Below are 23,011 nucleotides of genomic sequence, written 5' to 3'. Positions count from 1 at the left end.
GAAAAGATAGATACCACACAGGTAGACACATGTATGAAGAACATAATTTCAGGCAGTGATAAGAACTCTGAAGACAAGAAGACAGGATGCTATTGCAGGCATCAGAACAGGCTCCCCAAAATATGCCAGTTTGGCACATGAATTATTTTGAGCTGAGAGCAATTGATATCCTGTGGGCTCATGAGAAATGTTTACCCCCTCCCATAAAGAATTTAATTTGGGTGCCTACCTGTAATAAGAGTTATCACCAGAAATAACTTCTTATGACCTATCTATAGGGCAGGGCAAACTTCTAGTCACTGAATATCTGCTCCTGTCTTGCTGAAGACCTTGCTGCCCTGAAAAGCCCCTATGTGCCTTACATCATCCCTAGCTCAAAATACCATATATACCTCCTTTTCCCTTTCTGTCTCTGACTCGTGTGTGGGGTTTCTGTCTGTATGTATATAATTACATTTGTTTATTTTCATTTGTTAATCTGTAGCATGTTGATTTGATTATTAGACCAGCCAAAAAAACCTAGAAGGGTAGAAGACATTTCCTTCCTCCCTCAGAGTTAGTGCTGTGAGCAAGATACCTCACCAGCTGGCCAGCGCTCACCCTCCCGAACTGCTACAGTAGGAAGAACCTGGAACCTCAAACACGTTGCTGGCAAAGAAAGGTAGGATTTTTTGCTAAGTGAGATGCTGATCTCTACCTGGAGAGTCCCGTGGAAGTAGAGTAGTGAGAGTCCTTTTATTTTTCCTTTTCTAAATTTAGATTAGCAGGAGAAAATATTGGCAGAGCTAGTTCCTTGGGTTTAGTGACTTTTGGTTATTAGGTATGGGTGCTCTCAGTTTTCACGTGTCTTTTCCTTCCAGAGATGGGCATCGTTGTGTCTGTTGCACCACTTGCCTTGTTCTATGCTTTGAGAGCTTGGTTTTGACCTGTCTTTGGTCTCTGCCATCAGAATGTGCACATATTCGTGTGCGTTTGACAGCCAGTCAAATAGACTGGGGATTCATGTTATAACTTTTGTAAAATTTGTCAGCAAGAGAAATAGCTTGATGTGATAAAATTTTCATAAGTAATCTAAACATAATTAAGAAAAAATAAATAGATGTGAATAGAATAAAAGGTTATTAGGTGAACTCTTGAGCAATCTTTATATGTACTTGAAAATGGTTTCCTACATCTCTTTGCTAACTTGAAACTTTAAAGTTTTTCTAAAATAATTAAATGGTGGAAATTCATTGACTACCCAGATAATTTCCAAATAAGATAAAATAATGAAATATTAATTACTAAGCATAGATTTACCTAGTTTTGGTTTCCTTTTACAGAAAAACTAAAGAAATTTGGGTCTGTTAGTAAATGTCTCATACTTCACTGAAAGATTGTACTATAAAAAAGCATATTTTTCTAGAAGTTATGAATGTATTTGTAAGTTTATTGATCTAAAGAATACTGGGGTAACAGTTTAGAATTACTTCTTAGTTTTCACTAGAAATTAAAGTTTCTGAGGGTAAAATTCTAATTAATATAGAAAGAAATAACATATTTTCAGTAATAGAAAATATAAGTATAAATATACATTTTTGAGGGAATTAAAAGAAAGTAGTTTGTCCTGAAATAAGTTGGTTTTTTCTGAATGGGTAAGAGAACAAGAGACAAATTAAAAGAAACAAGGAAAGTTGTAGAAGGTTTGTAAAAAGGTATCTTGAGAAAGAAATTTTATGTGTGATCAAGATGGATAAGACTGAATAAATTTATTAGAAATGTCTTTTTAAATAAAACAAAAAAAGCTTTAATAACAATAGGGTACTAAAACTTAATAGTTTCTCATCTGCTGAAAGGACAAAGTTTTCTTGGATTATTGGTCTGCTCCTGATAAGATAATACGAAAAGTTTTCCGCTGAAGAAACAGATTTTGTGCTTTACCAAAATAATTTTGTTTTATGTTGTCCTAATCAGGTCTTTGATTACTTAAGAAAATTGGACGTTCTGTATTTGAAATTCCCTAGCAGACTTTCTTGCAAAGGCAGCAGCAACCAAATCTATAAAGATTAAGGCACATGTGGATGAAGTACATCCTGCTTCTGCAAAAATGACCCCTCAGCCATGGCCAGGTAGCTCAGTTGTTTATAGCATCGTCCTGATACCCCAAGGTTGTAGGTTTGATCCTGGTCAGGGCACATACAAGAAGCAACCACTGAATGCATAAATGCGTAAATAAGAAGAACAAAAAATTCATGTCTTTCTCTCCCTTCCTCTCTCTCTTTCTATAAGGAAATCAGTAAATAATGATCCTTCAATGCCAGACTTTTGCCATCTTGATGCTCATGTAACATGACAACACTTTGATCCTAAATCAGGGAAGCTAAGATGGGTAAACAATGCCTATAAATTAAACAAATAGTTGGGGCTATGGGATTCTCCTAGGCTCCCAGGAAAACCCAGTTTTTTGGTTTTTGTGTCTTTTCATCTTTCAAAGTACACTTAAGCTGGTCTTCACTCCACTGCCGCTTAGTATGGGTTATCAATATGTTCTTATTGTTGTAGGTATATTTATTTACCAGATGGATTGAAGACTTCCCCTGCCACAAGGCTCATACCTTCACAGGGGCAAAGAAACTGTTAGAAAATGTGTTTCCTGTGTGGGGTGTACCTTCCATAATCTACAGTGGTCGAGGCACCCACCTCACTGAGCAAATCATACAAGCCTTGAGAGGAAGTCTTACAAACTTCTTGAAATTGTCACTGACCTTATCCCTCTAAATCATCAGGCCAGGTCTAGAAAACTAATGGAAAAATTGGATTCAAGCAGAACAAGTCTTAATTACATGAGGCTGAATGAACTGATGAGGGTGATTATAATTTTTATGACTTTTTGTTTGAAACATTGCTAGCTCTTTAATTTTTTAGTTTTTCCAGACACAAGGAAAACTTTCCTTTTAAACTATGACTTAGAACAATTTGGTAAATTCTACCTTTGTAAGCAGAATTGAAACATCTTTCTCCTCCTACTTGATCCCTTCAGAATTTGGAAAGTCTCAATGAGTACAGTGAGTATTGTTATTTTCACAGCAGTATTGTTATTTGCCTAAGTTCAATAAGAATCTGTTCTCCTTGCAACAGAACATAATTGGAAACTGGGTATATTACAGACACAGGAACCTCAAGATATTTTGGGGACCTTAAGAAGAATTAACCCAATCTAAAGGTATTGCAGGTGAAATCTGATGGCAAGTCCTTGGCTTGGCTTTTCTGGCCTTGAGAGGCCATTTACAGTTCAATCTGTAGATTGCTTATGAAGAATTCCAGAAAGACAGGTTTAAAAGGGCATATATGGTCAATTGCTACTCTTGTTGTAATTATACAAATAACAGGCCGAGTTTATTAAACTAGACTTAATTTGCAAACAAATTAGTCTTAATCTGGCTATCTTTGGTAAAAAATGGAAATGATTTTAGAGAGAAAAATTATGTTTCAGTAATACACCTCTGTGGATATTAGATTCTAGTGCTGTTCGTTATCTTTTGATGTTTTTGTTTTCTATCCATAAACTTGCCTGCATGCTGAATTCTTCAAGTTTCCTCCAATATCTGGCTATGACTCTGCAAACTACTGTTTCCAATTTTTCTGCCACCTTTCTAAATTGCAATCATTGAGAATTAAAACTGCCTTTTTCCCAAATCCATGCAAGCTGAAGTGTAACAACTTGATATACACTTCAGAGAAACACCACAGCAACTCATATACGGACAATCTTTTTGCCTGTTGCAGACAGATCACCTAACACACATATACTGTAGACCAGGAAAATTTATGAGACCATAACTGCCTGCCTTCACTCAATCTGAAGATGGTTCCAGACAGACATCTAGAAATGTTCTCAACTGGCCGCTTTGAGAGCTCAGAAACAGGATTATAGTCTGCTCTAATCATTAACCATTGTTTTTCTTTTGTTTACAAGGAGATGCCTCTTATAAAATACTCGATTGCTTGCATGCTAGGCCTTGCTTTGGGAGCTCACCTGCGTCACTGTCTCCTGAAATGAGACAGGACTATTTAACTAAACTGACCTAGTCTCAAGACTGAGACTGGTTTAGTGAGATATGGACAACCTATGAAACCCAAGTTCTGGGATATGCAACTTCTCAGGAAGTTTACAATGCAGGACTAAAGTCGGTCAGAACAGGCTTCTCCAAGATATGCCATTGTGGCATGGGAATTATTTTGAGCTGAAAGCAATCGAGGCCCTGCAGGCTCAGGAGAAACTTTTACCCTCCCTTAAAGAATTTAAATCGGAGGCTTTGACCGTATTAAGAGTTATTACCAGAAGTAACCTTTTACAACCTATCTATAGGGTAGGCTAACATCTAATTACTGAACATCTGCTCTTCTTATTGTTGTGCAAATGACCCTCTTCTCCTTTGAAGCCCCTAGGCACCTTACTTCATCCTTAGCTCAGAATGCCATATATACCTCATTTTTACTTTCTGTCCCTGAACCTTTCATGTATGTGGAGTTTCTATACATAATATTTCATTACATTTATTATTTACTCTTGTTAATCTGTCTCATGTCAATTTAATTATAAGACCAGCTGAAATAAAGTTTCTTTCTCCCCTGGACTCTAAATTTCCAGAAATACCACTACCATGTAAATAGGGGGGTGATTGTATTTTGTCTTACAAAACTTTACCAAAATTTGTTCATTTTTCTGGAAAATCCCATCACCCATAGACACTACTGCAGTTGTAGCTGTCCATGCCCGATCATTCTATGCGAGATCCCAGTATTCTGAAAACTTCAGAATGTTTTCTTCTGTATTTGGGCCCACACATTTACATATTGCAACACCTATTATATCATTATAATTTATTTTATGTCATCTTTTTTTTACAATTAAGCAATATGTTGTTTGTAAACATTATGCATGTGTTAAATTATCTACGCGTTTTATTCCTGGGAGGCGAGCTGTTTGCAAGAGCATTGGCGTGGCCAGAAGCTCTTCAGTCTGCACAGCAGCCCCCTCCATCGCGGGGAGGTCGGCCGCGGGAGCGGTCCTCCGTGCACCAGGGGTCGCTGTGGGCACCGCTCGGCCGCGCCAGGTCGCTCTCGCGTGGCCGCCCCGCCTCGGGCCCCCGGGCCGAGTGGGCGGGCAAGACTGCGCCCAGGTCGCGAGGCGCCCTTCGACCAGCAGCGCCCGGGGCGGGTATAAATGGAGCGGTGGCTCCTCCAGCCGCCTCTCTCCGCCCCGGGTCGCCGCAGCTTCTGCTGCTTTTGGGCCCAGCAGCCTGAAGAAAAAAAGAGAAAAAGATAAAAAAAAAACAAACCCGAAAACGCTTTAAAATCTGAAAAAAAAGAAAAAGAAAGAGAGAAAGAAAAGGCGAATCCTCCTCGGAGAAACCGCGGGGAAGTCACTTTTGCACGCTTCCGGCCTGCCCGCGCCCGCTGCCGCCGCTGCCGCCGCCACCCCACACCTGGTCGTCTGTCGGTCCCTGTCTGTCAGTCTGGTGGTGAGCTGCCCGCGTCCACGCGCCTCCGCTCCTGCCCTCCGTCCGCGCCGCGTGGCAGCCCCGCGCCCCCGCCCCCCGCGCGCCAACCTCCCCGCGCACCACGTGTCCGTGCTGCCCTTCGCGGCCCGGCGTGGAGGCGGCTGCGCGCTCGGTCCCCGGGGCTCGCCGCGCCGGCACAGACAGATATTTTGTATCCCTCTTCCCTGGCTGCTGTAATCTTAAACCGCCAGGAGCCCGGGGCCTATATTTATAGAGAAACGCGTGTCCCGGAGGCCGCGTGGGCACCGTTTGGTTGCCTCTTCAAGGATTTTTATAATTTGGAGGGAAATCCCCATTTTAATAAATTTGTTTTTGAAATTTGGAGCTTCAGACCAGAACAGCTGAAAATTACAAACTCCCAGGGAGGGCCATATTGTTTTTGAGAGCCTTTTGTCTGCGGTCTTGCAGTCTCCAGCGAGCCGCCCCCGAACTGCTCGGTCCCCTCCTGTTTCTGAGCCTGCTCCAGCTCCTCAGCCTCACTCTGCCACCTGTGAGCCGCGCCGCGGCCCGGGCTGAGAGGAGAGCCCCTTTTTGTCCTGTGTGGTCCCTCTAAGAAGTCCTCCTGGCGGGGCTTGGGGTGGTGGGGGCTGGGGAGATGAACGCTGCCGCCAGCAGCTACCCCATGGCCTCCCTGTACGTGGGTGACCTGCACTCGGACGTCACCGAGGCCATGCTCTATGAAAAGTTCAGTCCTGCGGGGCCTGTACTGTCCATCCGGGTCTGCCGCGATATGATCACCCGCCGCTCCCTGGGTTATGCCTACGTCAACTTCCAGCAGCCGGCTGACGGTGAGTAGAAGCTGTCCACGAATTCTCGGTATCCCAGGGGGCCCTAGGAGCCATCCATCGGGCAGGTCCCTACCCACATGGAGGGGGCATCACGACAGCACGTTGCCACAGAAACCGTAGCGGGGGAACAGGATGCAGGGGCTGGGAACATGGGATCCTGGCATCAGATGACCAGAGTTTCAAGTCTTGTTTCCACCACTTGCTAACTGGGTGACCTTGGGCTAATCGGTGGTGGCAGTGCGGTTGGAACCCAGACGCTAAAACAGCGGTTTCCGAGGGAAGTCACGGTCATTCTGTGGTGTGTGTGGTCCTGCTGCCGTGGGGCTGGTCTGTTAAAGAGACCCTTGCTGGTGAGTGGGCACTGGCTGGTGTCTCCCACAGGCCTGCCAGAAAGGACGACTGAAACACAATTCCTGCAAAAATTTTAGATTGCCAAGCTGGCATCCCTTCCCCTACCTTTACCCTGGCCTAGGCATCTGTCTGATTTTATGCTGATAAGGGTCTTTCAGGGCAGGTAGGAAGCAGGGGAATGAATCTGTGCATTAAATTTGAGCAGGCACTTGCGTTAGCACCAAGTGTGCCAGGCCAGCCCCCTGGCTGGGGTGTTTGCCACTGGGGTGAAGGAGTTCTTCGCCCTGGAAGAAGCCGTGGGCTGTGTGTGGAGAGTGGGTCTCAAGGTACTCTGGGGAAGCGCCGACTCCGCGGGGCTGGTGGGGATTATTGTCTCACCTGTGAACAGTGCTTTACGCTTGTCAGAACCCTTTTACTACATCCTACCTGAAGAAAGTAGGACTCCTGCGAAGCAAAAGTGACTGCAGAAGGTGGGAACCTGAGCTGGGACTGCCAGCGCAGTGCTTGGTGAGCCCACGTTGGGCCCTAGCTTGGAGCCTTGGAGTGGAGCGTGTGCTGCAGGCGTGGTGGCAGGAGCCAGGCCAGAGGAAACCTAATCAGGAGCTGCACGTGACTCCAGATTAAAAAGGAACAACTGTAGAGATCATTACTGGGAGAAACAAGCCATTCTGTGGCAAAGGATCGCCAAGTCCCTATTTTTGTCTCCACTTTATTCTCTGTCCGTGAAGCCCAGGGAATGTCACTTGCTCAGGATGCAGCTGAGACCATAGAATTGGATTTACTGAGATACATACACAAGGCGCTACACCCATCAGTTCATTGTACTCTGCACTGACTTGGGTTTGGCCAAAGGCACAAAGAAGGTTGCTGAGTGTGACCTTTTTAGGTGGGAATAGTGGGTATATTGGCTGTTGCCTGCCTTCTTGACTCTTCTGCACAAAAGTCCTGTCACTTAGAGATAGTAGCAGAAACCATTGGTCAGTGTGTCTGCCAACACATACCTCTGCAGGACCTCTCCCTGCTATAAATAAGTGCAGCCCGATTTGTCAGACTAAGCTGACTTGCCTTCTGCAGCGCTGTCTGGAAATAGAAGAGGAGCTGTGTTGAAATGGGTTCCTTTGCTGCTAATTGATGAAACCCAGGTTGGGGTCCCAGGCTTTCAATCTCAGTTGGTGACCCACAAGCAAACCCTTTGGTGCCTGGATTTTCCTGACATAGATCTGCCCTGTCTCCCGTTTCCTGACAACCTCTCCTCACCGAGCGGCCCACTGAGGAAGGTGGGAAAGATGGTTGGAGATAGATACTCCCTTGGCTGGCTGGGCAGCTAAGCTTGCAGAGGGGTAGTAAGGGAATTTCGTCTCCTTTTTAAGTGGGGTGGTGCCTGAAGGCAGGAAACCCCGCCCCCACCTCCCATCCCTTCATGGAGGACATTGTGGGTGATATATCATTGCATAAGTCAGGATACGTGGCCAACCAGCTATGGGTCTTTGTTACTACCACTGAAGAGAATTGCTCCTGACTACAGGTGGTGATATGTTTTAGCTTCTGGTCCTTTAAATGGTCTAATGGTGCATACAGGGATTTGGTTGGGAGAACTCGGTTGGACAACAAGGCATAGGAAGGCCTGGAGACCATCAGGTGCAGGGCCTGCCTGCATTGTCTACTTAGGCAGAAAGGTGTAGCGGTTTTATCCTTCTTGTCTCATAAAACAGCATTTCCATGTGTGACCATTAGTATTTATCATTTTGATGATTGAGGATTTTTGTCTGATTCAGTTTCTGCTCTCAGAAAACGTAAGAAACTGGGCTGAATTCAGGGATAGCACATTTGCAATCCCAACCATTTGCTCACGGTTTTGTTTTGTCATTTGCCTCATAGTTGTCATGTAGACTAAATAACAGCTAGTTGATAACTTTGATGTGATACCTTATTGAAAAAGAGCCAGAAAATCTGGTATTAGTTTGTTTTTTTTTTTTTTTTTTTTTTTTAAATTTAGGGCTATTCTGTATTAATTTCAGGTAGATAGCACAGTGGTTAAATGGTATCAGTTTCTTAAGCTTAGCTACTCTGAACATAAGTTTGTTCCTTTTATAAAATGGATAATGTCACCTGCCCCAGCTGTGTTATGGTGGGTGATAGGGCTGCAGTTTCTTATATAAATGATTTTAAAAGCTTAGTCAAATAGGAGATACAGAAGTCCCACTTTATTTGCTGCTTTTCTTTCTGTGGTTTTAGTTAACCTATGGTCAGCCATGGCCCAAAAAATAAATAGAAAATTCCAGAAATAAACAATTTATACATTTTATATTGCCTGCCATTCTGGTTAGCATGATGAAATCTCCCACCATCCTGCCTGGGACGAGTCATCCTTTCTCCAGCATATTCATGCTCTATAGACTGCCCGCCAGTCAGTCAAGTCATTTATTAGGCGTCGCAGTTATCAGATCAACTGTGCTATCTCAAGGCTTGTGTTTAACTCCTTATTTTACTTAATAGTGGCCCCAAAGCACAAGCAGAGATGCGGGCAATTCAGGTATGCGGAAGAGAACCTGGAAGTATTTCCTTTAAGTGAAAAGTTGAATACGGCACAGTACACTTTTCAGACAGACCACATTCTTAAAACTTTTATTGTAGTACCTTGTGATAATTGTTCCATTTTATTACTGTTAATCTCTTACTGTGCCTAATTTATACATTAAATTTTATTATAGGTATGTTTAGGAATAAACAGCATATGTAAGGTTGGTACAATCTGCAGTTTCAGGCAGTCACTGGGGGTCTTGGAACATACACCCTACCACCATATTATCATTTGATCCTGGTGCCATAAGTCCATTTAGATGATCTTGCCTAATCCCTTTACCCAACAAGGATACAGACCCAGAGGGGTTGAGGCTTCATCTATGAAGTAGATTAATTGGATAGAACTTTTTCTGCTCTCAGTAGCAATGCAGGGTAGAGGAGTCTGATGCCCTTTAATTTTAAGAGTTGCTTTTTATCAGAGTGATTCCTAGGATGGTGGCAGTCACCTATGTGAGATATTTTGTATCCTTTTTTTAAAAAGATTTTATTTTCTTTTAGAGAGAGGAGAAGGGAGGGAGAAAAGAGGGAAAGAAACATTTGTCAGTTGCCTCTCACACGCCCCCAAGCGGGGACCTGGCCTGCAATGCAGGCATGTGCCCTCACCGGGGATCGAACCAGCGACCTTTTTGGTTTATAGGCCAGCACTCAGTCCACTGAGCCACACCAGTCAGGGCAGGTGTTTTATATCCCTGACTGAAATGTGTTTCTCTTGCAGCTGAGCGGGCCTTGGATACCATGAACTTTGATGTGATTAAGGGGAAACCAATCCGCATCATGTGGTCTCAGAGGGATCCCTCTTTGAGGAAATCTGGTGTGGGAAACGTCTTCATCAAGAACCTGGACAAATCTATAGATAACAAGGCACTTTATGATACTTTTTCTGCTTTTGGAAACATTCTCTCCTGCAAGGTAAACATTGTTTAAATGATTTTAGCAGAATAATTACCACATCTTGAAAACAAAATAAATACTAAACGGGAAACTGCCTTGGAATTGAGTTGACAGGGTACAGTAATTTTCAGAATTCTGGAAGTGGCTCTTAAGCCTAATAAGTCCCTGGAGATAATCTCATACCATAACCTAGCATAACTAGCAGGTGCTTTTGTGTCTTTGTTTGTTCTTCCCTCTGTGGGAAATATCCTTCCTATCTTCTAACTTTGGAAAGCATGAAAAGGTTTCTTTTGGGGGGCGGGGACCCAGAGCAGTGCCTGTGGTTTCCAGGAGGCTGTATATAGCCATTTTAGAAGCATAAATTCCCCCTCTTCCTTTTCTGTGCACCTGTTTATGTGGAGAATTGTATACAACCTGTGGGGTGGTGGTTTACATGGCTGCCACCACACTAGACTGAAATTCTGTTGCGAGCTTAAAAAATGGTTTGTCTTTCTCTAGCACTGTGGTTTTACACCCGTATTTCTCAGAGTTTTTAATGAAGAAAACATTTGGAATAGAAGCAGCCTAATGGTGGCTACCATTTGTAAATGGGTGCCTGGTGCTGCACTGAGTGTTAGGAAAACTTACCTGCCGTAGTCCCTGCTGTTTGACCATGGATTGGGTAGAGGCCTCAGACACAGGAGGCCCCGAGTAAGAGACCATGTGGTTCTTGAATCCCTGGTGCTGACCAGTGGCGCTAAAGTGGCCTGCCTTGTCTTTGACAGGTGGTGTGTGATGAGAACGGCTCTAAGGGTTATGCCTTTGTTCACTTCGAGACCCAAGAGGCGGCAGACAAGGCCATCGAGAAGATGAACGGCATGCTCCTCAATGACCGCAAAGTGTGAGTGTCCCAGTCCGGAGCAACAGCCATCGCATGAGCCAGCCTGGCCCCACCTCGGTATTAACTGGCACACACAAGGCGGCTACTGGTTCTCACGGCCCAAGTGTGGCCTGCTCCTACCTCTCCACTCCAGGGCTGGTGAGTCTCCCTGCCGAGCCATGGCAGCCCTTTTGACTCGCCAAGGTGGGCTTCCTGCCCAAGCCATGGCCTGCCTGCCGCCTCTCCCTTAAAAACATACAGCTGTGGGTTTTGTGAACATCGGCAACTGGGGCTGGCTGGAGGATGGCTCTAAGCCACTCTGAGCAGGGGTCTTGGCCAGCAGCAGAGTGGAGAGGGCCCTGAACTGACCAGGAGCTGTATATGAGCCACATGACCTTGGTCTGCCCATGGGATCACTAGGGGTTGATGCCAAATTGTCCCCAGACCTCCACTTACCTAACTTAAGGCTTCTTGGCCTTCTAACACAAGGCTGGCTCCACAGTAATACTTAATTTGGTTACAGTGAAAAATCTCCTCCCATTTCAGAAGACACTGTTCACAATAGACCTTGTTGCTTTGCAGTGGTTATCGCACAATGGAGAGATGGGGATCGTAGCTGAGCCACACAGGGAGAGGAGAAGGGGCTGAGTCCTGGCTGTTACAAGCAAAATCATTTCTGTCCTTTGTGTGTTGTTGAACAGATCAGGAGATGGCTTGCATTAATAATGTGTATGTGCCCAGTTGTCAAGTCTCCCAAAGGTATCACTAGAAAGAAATCTAAAGATATTCAATGTATGGATACATCCCTATTAAGTGTAAACAGCACTGAAGTGTGAATAAAGTGAACAGTTAAAGGTAGTTCACTCCAGTAATTTCACTCCTCAGATTAACCACTGTTAACAGTTTGGTTTGTATCCTTCCAGACCTTTTCTATGCATTTACATAGATGCACAGAAATGAACGTTTAAAAAACATGGTCATCAGGTTTCTTCACGAAGGCAGTGTGATGTGGTAGGAGTAGCCTGGTCTGAGCCAGGAGCCCTGGGGCTGGTCCCTGCAGGACAGTCCTGCTTCTCTTTCTCTTTTCTGTGGGGAGTTGGGCGTCTGAGCTTGCTCTCTTGGTGGTGGGATTGGGACTTGTATTTTAACCTCTCCTGTCAGCCTTTAACCTGCAGTCCTTTGAGCCCCTGGAAATCATGTTTTGTTCCTAAGGGTGATCACTGGTTTTCATGATTTCTTCTTAGGTTTGTGGGTAGATTCAAGTCTCGAAAAGAGCGAGAAGCCGAGCTTGGAGCCAAAGCCAAGGAGTTCACCAATGTGTATATCAAAAACTTTGGGGAAGAGATGGATGATGAGAGCCTGAAAGAGCTGTTCAGCCAGTTTGGTAAGTTGGGTCCTTTGTCGCACGTGTACTCTTTCACAGTCCACCAGACCTGGAATTCCTCTGTTTGTATTTAAGAGAAGAGGGCACCTAGACCCAGAGGTAAAATACCTTGCATGACAAAGGTCATAGGATAGATAAGAGTAGACTCCAGGCCTTGGCTCTTGGCTTTACCCTGCCTCATCCAAGCTCCAAGGCCATCTGGGCAGCCTGGGCAGGATTGGAAGGCCAGGCATGGTGCCTCTCTCTTAACAGTCCATCTGGGTTCTTCAGGAGGTTGCTTCACGTGGGCTCCTAGAGAAGCCTCTCTCCTTGAGCTGTGGTAGAGATGGTGTTACTAATAGTTCTGTCCTTTGGTAATAGGTAAGACCCTAAGTGTCAAGGTGATGAGAGATCCCAGTGGGAAATCCAAAGGCTTTGGCTTTGTGAGTTACGAAAAACACGAAGATGCCAATAAGGTGAGAGTACCACGTGGGCTGGGAAAATTTTTGTAGGAAGTGACCCCAGAGTGCGGGCAGGGCCTTGCTAACAGAGAATGGAGCTGTAATTACCTGAGTGTCTAGTAGTGATGCATAGTTATTGTACTCTGGAATTGCCGTCTTACGGGGTTTTATGTGTTAATGTATCAATTAACTGTTTTTAAAGCATGTGGCACAAACCTCTCACCTTAGCTGTTCAGTCTTGTAGGTTGAAAATAGGACAGGCGTTTGTTCCCATTCATAGGTAAGGGAACTAAGGGCCAGAGGGTTGTTGATTAGATGACAAGACAACAGCTACTTGTGGGCGGCGCCTTGTGCTAGGCCCTTGAAAATATCACTTAATACTCGCCAAAGAACCTGAGAAGTCTAGTGACAGCTAGATCAATGCAGGCTCATGTCTACTATGCTTATATTTATACAACTGTAGTATTTTTTTCCTATGTTATCTAGATCAATAGTTCATCTAAATATTGGCCCCATTTCATTGACAAGGAAGTTTGGATTTGCTTAGCTGATGTCAGAGACAGAGTGAAGTTAGTTTTTAGCCCTAGAGGGAAGATTTCTTTCTCAGAATATTTGGTGAGATTTAGAGACCCCTGGAGCAAGGCTCCTGCCTCTGCATTTTGTTTTAAAGATGCATATTTATTTCTTCTTTAGGCCGTGGAAGAGATGAATGGAAAAGAAATCAGTGGGAAAGTCATTTTTGTAGGCCGTGCACAGAAGAAAGTGGAACGGCAGGCTGAGTTAAAACGGAAATTTGAACAGCTGAAACAAGAGAGAATTAGTCGCTATCAGGTGAGAGGTGGTCTTGGCACAGCCTACCAACCGGGAATTTACTATGATGTGTTGGCACAGCACCCAGATGTTTAGCAGGCTTTCTCGTTGGGGACTTGGGGCCGTTCGCCATCACCAGGTTTAAAAGGATATGCTTACCAGGGACCAGAGAGATTAATTTATTCATTTACAGGTTGTTCCAGAAGCCTCAGTCCATTTTCAGTCACATGGATTCCTTTTACCTCAATGATGTCCATTTGTCTGGAGTGGTGACAGGAAGAGCCCTGCAGGGGGAGGGGCCGGCGAGTGGGGAGCCAGACAGCTGGGAAGGGAGAGGGGAGTAGCATGTGACTGCACTGATGCTCCCGTCAGGGTCTTCGGGCAGTAGTTTATGAAGTTGGAGGTGCGACAGAGTCCCATGCAGGGCTTGTTCAAACACGGATTGCTGGGCCCTAGAGTTTCTGGTTCTTGGATTCTGGCCTGAGAAATTGCATTTCAAACAAGTACCCAAAGATGCTAATGCTGCTCTCTGGGGCCCACACTTTGAGAACCACTGTCCTAAGGAATATATAGGGTATAAAAGAACAATTAACAGTGATCCTTCTGCTCTAGGGGGTGAATCTCTACATTAAGAACCTGGATGACACCATTGATGATGAGAAGTTAAGGAAAGAGTTTTCTCCTTTCGGATCTATCACCAGTGCCAAGGTAATTTATACTGAGATTCTGGGATTGAAAGCAGAAGGTGTGACCTTTTAGCGGGCTATTGGCACTTGTTTCACTGACGGAATAGTATCTAAATTGTGTTCATTTCTCATGATATCTACCACATTAATCTTGCAAATTCCTCCTGGCATTCAATTAACTGTCTGAGTGTATGCTCTGGAGAATGACAATTCATTAGGTTTTCACTGCTCTGTCTCCTAAGGCCTGTGGTGTGGAGATAAATTGGACCCCGTCCCTCACTGCCAACCCCCCAGAGCACCTGAATCTTTCCCATTCTTTGCTGCTTCGTGCTGGTGTGGGGACAGATGGTGCCACAGTAAGAGCAGAGGAAATCCAGACGGGTTGTTTTCCATTTGTCTTGGGGCCTGTCTCTACAACTCTGCCACACTCCCTAAACGAAGGTATTTTGAGGACTTTAGAACTGGCATGGGAACTTCCATCCTGGTCCTAAAGGAGGAAAGAAGAATGGGAAGTTTGTTTTTCCATGTTTTGCCATATGCGTCATTTGCTTGATTTTCTTTGATAGATCAACTGAGTTAGAAGAGTGAGTGCGAACCCCATTTTTAAGTCAAGGAATTTGAGTCCTTGAGCAAGAGGATGCTGGCTACACGAGGATAGTGTGCTGTGTGTCCTTGGCATGTGGGGGTTGTGACAGGATCTGAAAGTTTTGGGTCATAGCCTATTGCAGACTCTAGCCCTGCTTAGCAGAAGTGCAGCAGATGTCACAGCGTCCTTTAGGTGATGAGAAAGGAGGCCAACTGGGCCAGTAAAGACTCCCGGTGACCCTGCCCTGTCCCTTAACTTAAGTTACCCATAAGTTGGGAGTATTGTCGTCATTACAGCAGCTGTTGACCAGAGGCCAACCTGTGGGGTTGCTCCAGTCCCTTGCCCTTCCCTCTTCCTACACTGGCCCCCACTAGTGCAAGGAGTGCAAGTCTCCTTGCTTATCTGCACAGTAGTGCAGTTGGCATTTGCAAGAAGAGCACAAAAGACCACATCTTGAAATTTCCTAGGTATCATTATTTAAAATTTTAATTTATTGTATTTTTTTTTCCATTACCATTTAGTCCCCTCATACCTCCTTCCCCCGGCAATCACCACATTGTTGTCCATATCCATGAGTCCTTTTTCCTTTTTTGCTCAATCCTTCCACATAGGCATCATTTTCATCATCAAGGTGTGTCTTGTTCTTACCTTATTGGCCCACCTCATTGGTAGGGAGTTGTTGGGTTGCTACATACCTTTACTGCCACATCCTCCACTTCAGGAGTCTCTCCAGGCAGTGAGCTAAGACACAAAACAGTGCCAAGCACATTGTCGTATTATCAGTGCTTCTGAAGACAGAGGCCAGGGAAAGTAATAAGTAACAGTTTCAGGTGAGGAAAGAGCCATTTGTGAATGACTAATTGTAGAAAAGACTGCCTAAACCAGTAGACTTGTAGTTTTCTAGCTATTTTCCTCATGGACATTAAGGCTCAGAGAGGGCAATTAAGTGCTTTGTTAATGTTGTACAGCTTAGAAATTGCAGAGCTGGGAGTAAAATCCAGCCATCCCCCAGCTGGTCGTTTTTCTGCTGTTACTCTCTTTGAATTAATGGTGGGAGTCATTGGTTTTAACTCTTTCTCACATGTGGTATTTAAAAAGCATATCCGAACTGTGCTAAGAGCTTATTAAGGTTTTGTTCACCATAGTCTTGTGCAGATAAATTCTACAATTAAATTGCTTGACACTGCTGTCCAGATCTCTTGTGTGGGTACCCAGAGGAAACCATGCTGCTGGGTGTCAGGGAACATCTTTTGGTTCCTAATTTAACCATTAGCCATATCATAGTGTTTGGGAACTTTAGAATTTAAGAAAGAAAATGTCTAGGTCCTGCCCTTAGAATTTGTGACTCAGTTAGTCTGGGATACATCCCGGGGGGACAGGGCAGAGAACCCCTCTCCTAGACATGGTGACTCTTTCAGCAGAACCCAGGTTTTCTGGCTGGTAATAGCTGTCAGAACATAGAACGCCTTTTTCTTAAGCCGGTTTCCTGTTGTAGGTAATGCTGGAGGATGGGAGAAGCAAAGGGTTTGGCTTTGTCTGCTTCTCATCTCCTGAAGAGGCAACCAAAGCTGTCACTGAGATGAACGGACGCATCGTGGGCTCCAAGCCACTGTATGTCGCGCTGGCCCAAAGGAAGGAAGAGCGAAAGGCTCACCTGACCAACCAGTATATGCAGCGGGTGGCTGGAATGAGAGCACTCCCTGCCAATGCCATCCTAAATCAGTTCCAGCCTGCAGCTGGTGGCTACTTTGTGCCAGCAGTTCCACAGGTGGGTCTGCTGTATGTTCATGGCTGTGTAGCCTGTCCACTAATAGTGGCTCCTGTAGTAGTTGGGAAAGGGGGGCCGGGAAAAGTTTAGAATGTAAGGGTAAGGATCCCTCAAATAAAATGAGAAGGGACTTATCCATGGGCATACATAGAGTGGCAGGGGTAGAGTAAAAGAATGCCCATTAACTGACCATCCTTATGCCAGTCTTTTGAGTAGAGAGAGCCCCTGCCTGAATTAGCCAAGGCCTAGTAGTGAGATGAAGTATTTCTCCAGTGTGGACTTGGGTCCTTAAAATAAAAGGGCTTGGGTGCTCTTTCTTACAGGCTCAGGGAAGACCTCCTTATTACACACCTAACCAGTTAGCCCAGATGAGACCTAATCCACGCTGGCAGCAAGGTGGGAGACCTCAAGGTAGGTGGTGGGGAACAGGGATTTGATCCCTGTGGTCTCCCTGCCTCTCCTGCCTGCCCTGTGTGAGGTGCATCCTAAGTTTTGGTCCACATCATTCATCTATGATGTGCAATTTTTGTCTTTTCGCCAGGCTTCCAGGGAATGCCAAGTGCTATACGCCAGGCTGGGCCTCGTCCAACTCTTCGCCATCTGGCTCCAACTGGTAATGCTCCGGCCTCTCGTGGCCTCCCTACTACTGCTCAGAGAGTCGGTGAGCAAACTGGCCTTGAGAAGAGTGGCCTGGGGAGGAGGGAGTCAGGATGACTAGGCGCTGCCCAGGGTTGGTCAGTTTGTTGCCTCATCTTCAAGTTCTGGTTCTATAATCTTAGCTGTGTGCTTAGGTAGGTATAAGGGGCAGAGAGACAATTTGTTTTAGGAGTGTTGGTTACTTTTAAAAAGAGTCTTTGCTCATTGGTGACTTGTGAAAAAGGATAACTGTACAAGTTTGTTAGCTGAATGACTAGAGGCAGCCCATTCTTTTGGGTGGAGTCGGGACAGTTAAGGAAACTTTTTTTTTACAGAATATGTCCTGTATTCTGAGAGGTGGAAAGAGTTGTATGTTATCTGTTGGCTGTTCTTGAGAGTAGCAATAGAGGCCCCATGTGTGATGTGTTGTGTGAACATGCTTTGGAATTTCTTCTTCCACGGGGCGTGGCCAGTTGGACATCTGCCAACACTGATGTGCGTTTGCTGGTCTGTTGTAGGGTCTGAGTGCCCGGACCGCTTGGCTATGGACTTTGGTGGGGCTGGTGCCGCCCAGCAAGGGCTGACTGACAGCTGCCAGTCTGGAGGTGGTATTGGATGCACACAGAATGGGGAAAGCTGGGATTTGACGGGTCTTTGCCCAGACTGATGGGCTTTAATTTTACTTGTCCTTTTCCTAAGGTGTTCCCACAGCTGTGCAGAACTTAGCACCCCGTGCTGCTGTGGCTGCTGCTGCTCCGCGGGCTGTTGCACCTTACAAGTACGCCTCCAGTGTCCGCAGCCCTCATCCTGCCATACCGCCTCTGCAGGTGAGAGCCACCAAATGACGCTAAAAGCATTTCCCCCATTTCCATGTGATTTCAAAGATGCCTTGCTTGGATTCCTTCAGCAGGTGTCAAATGCCTGCTCTGTGTCAGGATGTTGTGTCTTGTGTGGTGACACCGCCCTAGAAGGGCTCTCTAGTGAGGGAGAAGGGGCCTAAAAGGGTTCTTCCTGATAACAGTTCACTCAGGTGCTCCAGAGGAGACAGCTGGTGATTCCTGCTCTCCTTTATGCAGTGTAGTAATGTATGTGCTCATTCAGATCTTTGAGCTTGCATTTCTTTTTTGCCTTCCCTGGCCTAGTCAATCCTTAGCTGCTCTGCACGATAATCAGTGCTTTAAGGCAAGAGAGAACTTCATGTCACAGGAAAGTTGGAGTGGGCAGTTGGGCCCAGATCCTAGATTTTCTGATCTGGAACTTGCTGTTTCCAGAACTGTGCCCCCCCAGGTAAGCCACGATGGCAACTATTTGTTGAAAAACTCAGTAGCACTTGAAGGAGCCACACTCAGCTTTGTGATCCATGAGCTGTGTCCTCTGCTTGGTGCTCCCTAAGTTGAATATTTCCCGGAACTTGATGCTATGTGAAATATTTTTTGCCTTCAAGGCCCTACTTTTAGGCTGTGACAGGCACTAACTTTGCATGTTGACAGTCCTCAAGCATTTGATATGGTAAAAACTTGGTACAGTAAAGGTAATATGGGATGTAATTATAAATGGTTTGATATTCATACCCTTGGACCCAGTTTCTCCTAGGAATTCACCCTAAAGGAAATCTGGAATTTTGGGGAAAAGGCTATATATACAGATGTTCATTGTACCTTATTTATTAACAAGATTTCAGATTCTTGGGTAACTTTGGGTAATTTAACCTTGAATAAATTACAGTAATTGCATAGATGTGCCAAGCATTGCAGGTTTGTTTTCTTACTTCCCTTTCCTTCTAATTTTAGCTGGCTGTGTATCTGTGCCCACACCACTGTTCCTCACCTTGCTCTCTCCGTCCCTCAAGGCTGCAGTTAGTTCCTTGACAGCAGGGGCAACCACTCCACCTCCTCTTTCACACAGTAGACTTTCAGATGTTGAACGGTCAGGCTTTTGATCACCGTCAAGAGTCCTTTCCTTGGTGCTAATCAGCTGCCTCTCCTGGTTCCCAGGCATCCCAGCCTGCAGTCCACGTGCAGGGGCAGGAGCCCCTGACTGCCTCCATGCTGGCCGCAGCACCTCCCCAGGAACAGAAGCAGATGCTGGGTGAGTGACTCATGTGGCTGCAGGCGAGAGGGAGACGGACCTGGATGCCAGTGTCCATTCTTGCCTGGTTTTTACTTGAGTGTCTTCTTCAGGAGAACGTTTGTTCCCGCTCATCCAAACCATGCATTCGAACCTGGCTGGCAAGATCACAGGAATGCTGCTGGAGATCGACAACTCCGAGCTGCTGCACATGCTGGAATCCCCCGAGTCTCTCCGCTCCAAGGTAAGTGGGTGGGCTCAGCTGGCGAGGAGGATGGCTGGTCTTGGACCCCCAGGCGTGGCACAGAGAAGGAGCTGCTGTGGTGTGGGTGTTTAAGAAAGCAGTCATCACCAGGAGAAGCCATCACTGGGCCTGGGCATCAGGGAAGAGTGCAGGGTGCTCTCCTTCCATGTCACTGACAACCTAGAGATTTCTCACAGGTGGATGAAGCTGTGGCGGTACTGCAGGCTCATCATGCCAAGAAAGAAGCTGCCCAGAAGGTGGGCGCTGTTGCTGCTGCTACCTCTTAGACAAGGAAATACTGTACGTTTGGCTATTTTTGTTTTCTGCAATGGTTTTGACTCATGAATAATACATTCCTAAAAGTTTAGGGACAACATATAGAGCCATGTTTTTGCCATCTAACCTGATACCTTGGGCATGCTATCTTCTGGGGTGTTTTTGGTTTTTTACTTTGTGCGTGTCATCTGGACATTAATATGAAGAGTACAGGTTGTAAAGTGTAAGGCGCAAACAACAGTTTTCTCAATAAAGAGCACCTGGTTAGCAGTTCTATATAGCTTATTTACTGATGGTTATAACCAGACTTTCCCAAGTATCCCACAGTTGGTCTGGAATAATGAACATACAGGTGTGTCGTAATCAGATTCCACAGCCTCATTTCTATGAACATCTCCCTGGTCTGATTTGAGTTTGGTGAGGTCAGCTGTGAGAATCGCCATTGTTTAACTCAGGGAACATGGTAGACACAGGCGTTGGTGTCAAAGTGGGAGAGACAGCCACGCACCTAACTACAGTTACAGTGTGTGTTGCAGTTGACTTCTGGACTTGGGGGGCCATGGCCTCTGTCTTCAGGGGATTTGCAGCTTAACCCTGACCCCTGACAGGGACTGATGATGAGAGGAGAGGACCAAATGAGCAGAGGCACAGTCAAGGGAGAAGTCCAGGTGGTAAGGGCTAGAGCTGGTGTGGAGGTTAGGGTTGGTTTGATATAGCCACGGATAGCCCCTTGGCTTGTCATTTGGAATTTAAGCAAGAGGATCATAAAACTGTAGAAACTTTAGACTACAGGGTGACCTGGAAGGGTAGGGGTGAGTCGTTATAGACAGTAGCTACCCTCAAAGTCAGTGGTTCTCAACTAGGTGTACCCCTTCAGAGGACATTTGCCAATGCCAGGAGACATTTTTGGTCCTCACAACTGGGAATGTGTCACTGGCATCTAGTGGGTAGAGGCCAGGGATGCTTCTAAACATTCTACACTGCGCAGGACAGCCCTCACAGAATTTTATCCAGGCCAAAATGTCAGCACTGAGGCTGAGATTTCAGTGAATCTCAGGTTCTTTTGATTATTTATGTCGGTGCTTTTCTTTTCAGGATTCAAAAGCCAAATAACCCCTCATGAAATTCAGCTCAAGGTTTGAAGACTTCCTAGCTTGTCCTATGGACCTCAACATCAAGAACCACAAATTGCAAATTTAATAGGTCATTTTGTATCAAAAGGTCAATTATGAAGCACCTAGAATTTTTCAATTAAAAGAATATATTCTCTGGGTTCTGCTATGGCCCAGACAGTGTTGACTTTTTTTTTTCTATTGTGGGTTTTGATTTTTTTTTCCCCCCCAGAAATTGGTTTTATTTGATGTATCCAAGTCTTAAGTTTCTCAATAAAGGAAAAAATCTCCATAAAACTGACTCTGTCTTACATGTTACTCTGACCACAGTTTTATTTATTCTATAAATCTCTTTCACTGGAAGTAATTTTAGGATGTTAAATAGGGTCAAATGAAGTTCTGTATACTTGATCCCTTCCTGGCTGGATTACCTGGGTGTGCAGAACTGTCCCATTGCATTCTGTTGTGGGAGGACTTTGTATTGACTCCCATTTACTTAAGGGGATAGGAGTCTGATCAGAGCGGGCCTTGGATCTGATACAGGGTTGGCGCATTTCTGGAGGCCATATGATGAGATCTGTAGATCTGGCCCCTCCCTCCGGGACGTGCTGGTTGTGGGTCGTCAGTCCCTTCTGTCTCCTAGGACAGTTATACATGCAGCTCAGCAGGTCCAGTTGCCCAGATTCTGCAGCTGGGGTCTTCCCTGGCAGTGGGAAGAGAGTTTGGGAGATAGGTCTGAGCTACAGCAGCAAACGATTGTTCAAAGCCTTAAGTGTTTTGTGGTTCCATTAGTCCTCAAAATGACTATAACCTGGCCAAGGTCAAACAGTCTATTTGCCCTCCCTAGCCTCCAGGAACCCTTCCTTTTCTCACTTCCTTGAGCGTGGCAGGCTGCCCTTCCTCAGGGCCTTACCCATGTAGTCCCTTTATTCGGAACGATCTTCCCTTTGGCCGGCTGCCGTTTTCCTTAAGGTCTGGCCTGGTCTACAATAGATTCCTCCATTTTCTGACGAACGTGGTAAATGCGGCTGTGCGTTCGTGTTTTCTATTATCTGACTACGCCTCCACACCTACCAGTGGCAGGGTCCGGTTGGTGCAACATCTGCGCTAGCTGGTGAGGGGGCGGGACGCGGACGCGCGCTTCCGGCGGAAGAGCCGGGGAGCAAGATGGCTGCCACCAAGAGGGCGCCGGCATTGCGTGACGCAGGGTCCTCGCAAGCCTTTGGTTGAATCACGGTTGGGGTTGGCCGCAGGCGGCACGCACGCCGGCACGCACGCCGGCACGCCGGCACGCAGCAACCAGGCCCGGTGTCTTATGGGATGTCGTCCTCGCGTCCTGTGAACTGTGCTTGTGATTGGGTGGCTCTGCTGGTCCTAGCGCTGCCCAAAGCCCTTTTCACTCTGGCCCTGGACTCAGGTGGTGTGATGTTGTTGGGACTCGGACCTCATCCCAAACTCTAGGCCCCGGCTCCTTAGATGAAGGCATTCCCAAAATAGCTGGGGAATTACGGAAACAGCCTCACTGCGCGTGTTGGTGAGCACTACGATGCGATTGCATGTTTGATTTTTGAATAGGGTCGGGCTGGGAGTTTCAGGGAATGACCGCTCCACCCAGAAAGATGAGGGCAAGCATCCCGGATGCGCTGAGGTCAGAGCTAGGTTTGAAAGGCCAGCAATGCGCCGGACTGAATGGAGAGCAAGAGCAAAAGCCCAGAGTTGTAAAGACGTCTAACCCCTGGAGGCAAATAGTTTGCACTGGAGAAGCAAGGGAAAAGAGGCTCGAGAGGTGGGCAGGGCTCAGGTTGTGAAGGTCTTATATGCCATGCTAAGGAATTTGGACTCGTTCTGTGGGCACTGGTGAGCTTTTGGGCATTATTAAGACTGGCAGTGTTGTAATCAGATTTGTACTTAATTGGAATTACTCTTGTGACCGTATGGAGGAGAGAGGCTGGAGAGGGTGAGCCCGTTTAGGAAGCTCTCGCAGGGG

General features: G+C 45.9%; 1 protein-coding gene and 1 non-coding gene across 7 annotated transcripts; both read left to right on the top strand.

The window, feature by feature from the left end:
- The first annotated feature begins 5,116 nt into the window (after positions 1 to 5,116).
- On the top strand, positions 5,117 to 21,321 carry PABPC4 (poly(A) binding protein cytoplasmic 4). Of its 6 annotated transcripts, none has more exons than XM_054572022.1 (16): positions 5,117 to 6,331; positions 9,981 to 10,174; positions 10,921 to 11,036; positions 12,260 to 12,399; positions 12,760 to 12,854; positions 13,533 to 13,670; positions 14,262 to 14,357; positions 16,417 to 16,689; positions 17,013 to 17,085; positions 17,231 to 17,350; positions 17,844 to 17,930; positions 18,025 to 18,152; positions 19,320 to 19,413; positions 19,506 to 19,636; positions 19,834 to 19,936; positions 21,008 to 21,321. In XM_054572022.1, exons 1-15 carry the CDS (start codon positions 6,139 to 6,141, stop codon positions 19,921 to 19,923), a joined length of 1,968 nt encoding a protein of 655 aa, XP_054427997.1. In that variant the 5' UTR covers positions 5,117 to 6,138; the 3' UTR covers positions 19,924 to 19,936; positions 21,008 to 21,321. The 6 variants fall into 6 exon arrangements, with proteins under 6 accessions (XP_054427997.1, XP_054427996.1, XP_054427999.1 ...); XM_054572021.1 differs by having other exon boundaries at positions 17,013 to 17,100; XM_054572024.1 differs by having other exon boundaries at positions 5,118 to 6,331; positions 17,231 to 17,302.
- LOC129069494 (small nucleolar RNA SNORA55) lies at positions 14,631 to 14,765 on the top strand. Its single transcript, XR_008528999.1, has one exon. It is a non-coding gene; the product is annotated as a small nucleolar RNA SNORA55 (small nucleolar RNA).
- Positions 21,322 to 23,011: the final 1,690 nt, after the last annotated feature.

The sequence above is a fragment of the Pteronotus mesoamericanus genome, unplaced genomic scaffold (genome assembly GCF_021234165.1).
Source record: "Pteronotus mesoamericanus isolate MK-2021 breed Mesoamerican mustached bat unplaced genomic scaffold, CSHL_Meso_final contig_221, whole genome shotgun sequence".
In the NCBI taxonomy this organism is placed as follows: domain Eukaryota; kingdom Metazoa; phylum Chordata; class Mammalia; order Chiroptera; family Mormoopidae; genus Pteronotus; species Pteronotus mesoamericanus.
This window is presented reverse-complemented; position numbering and strand designations above follow the sequence as displayed.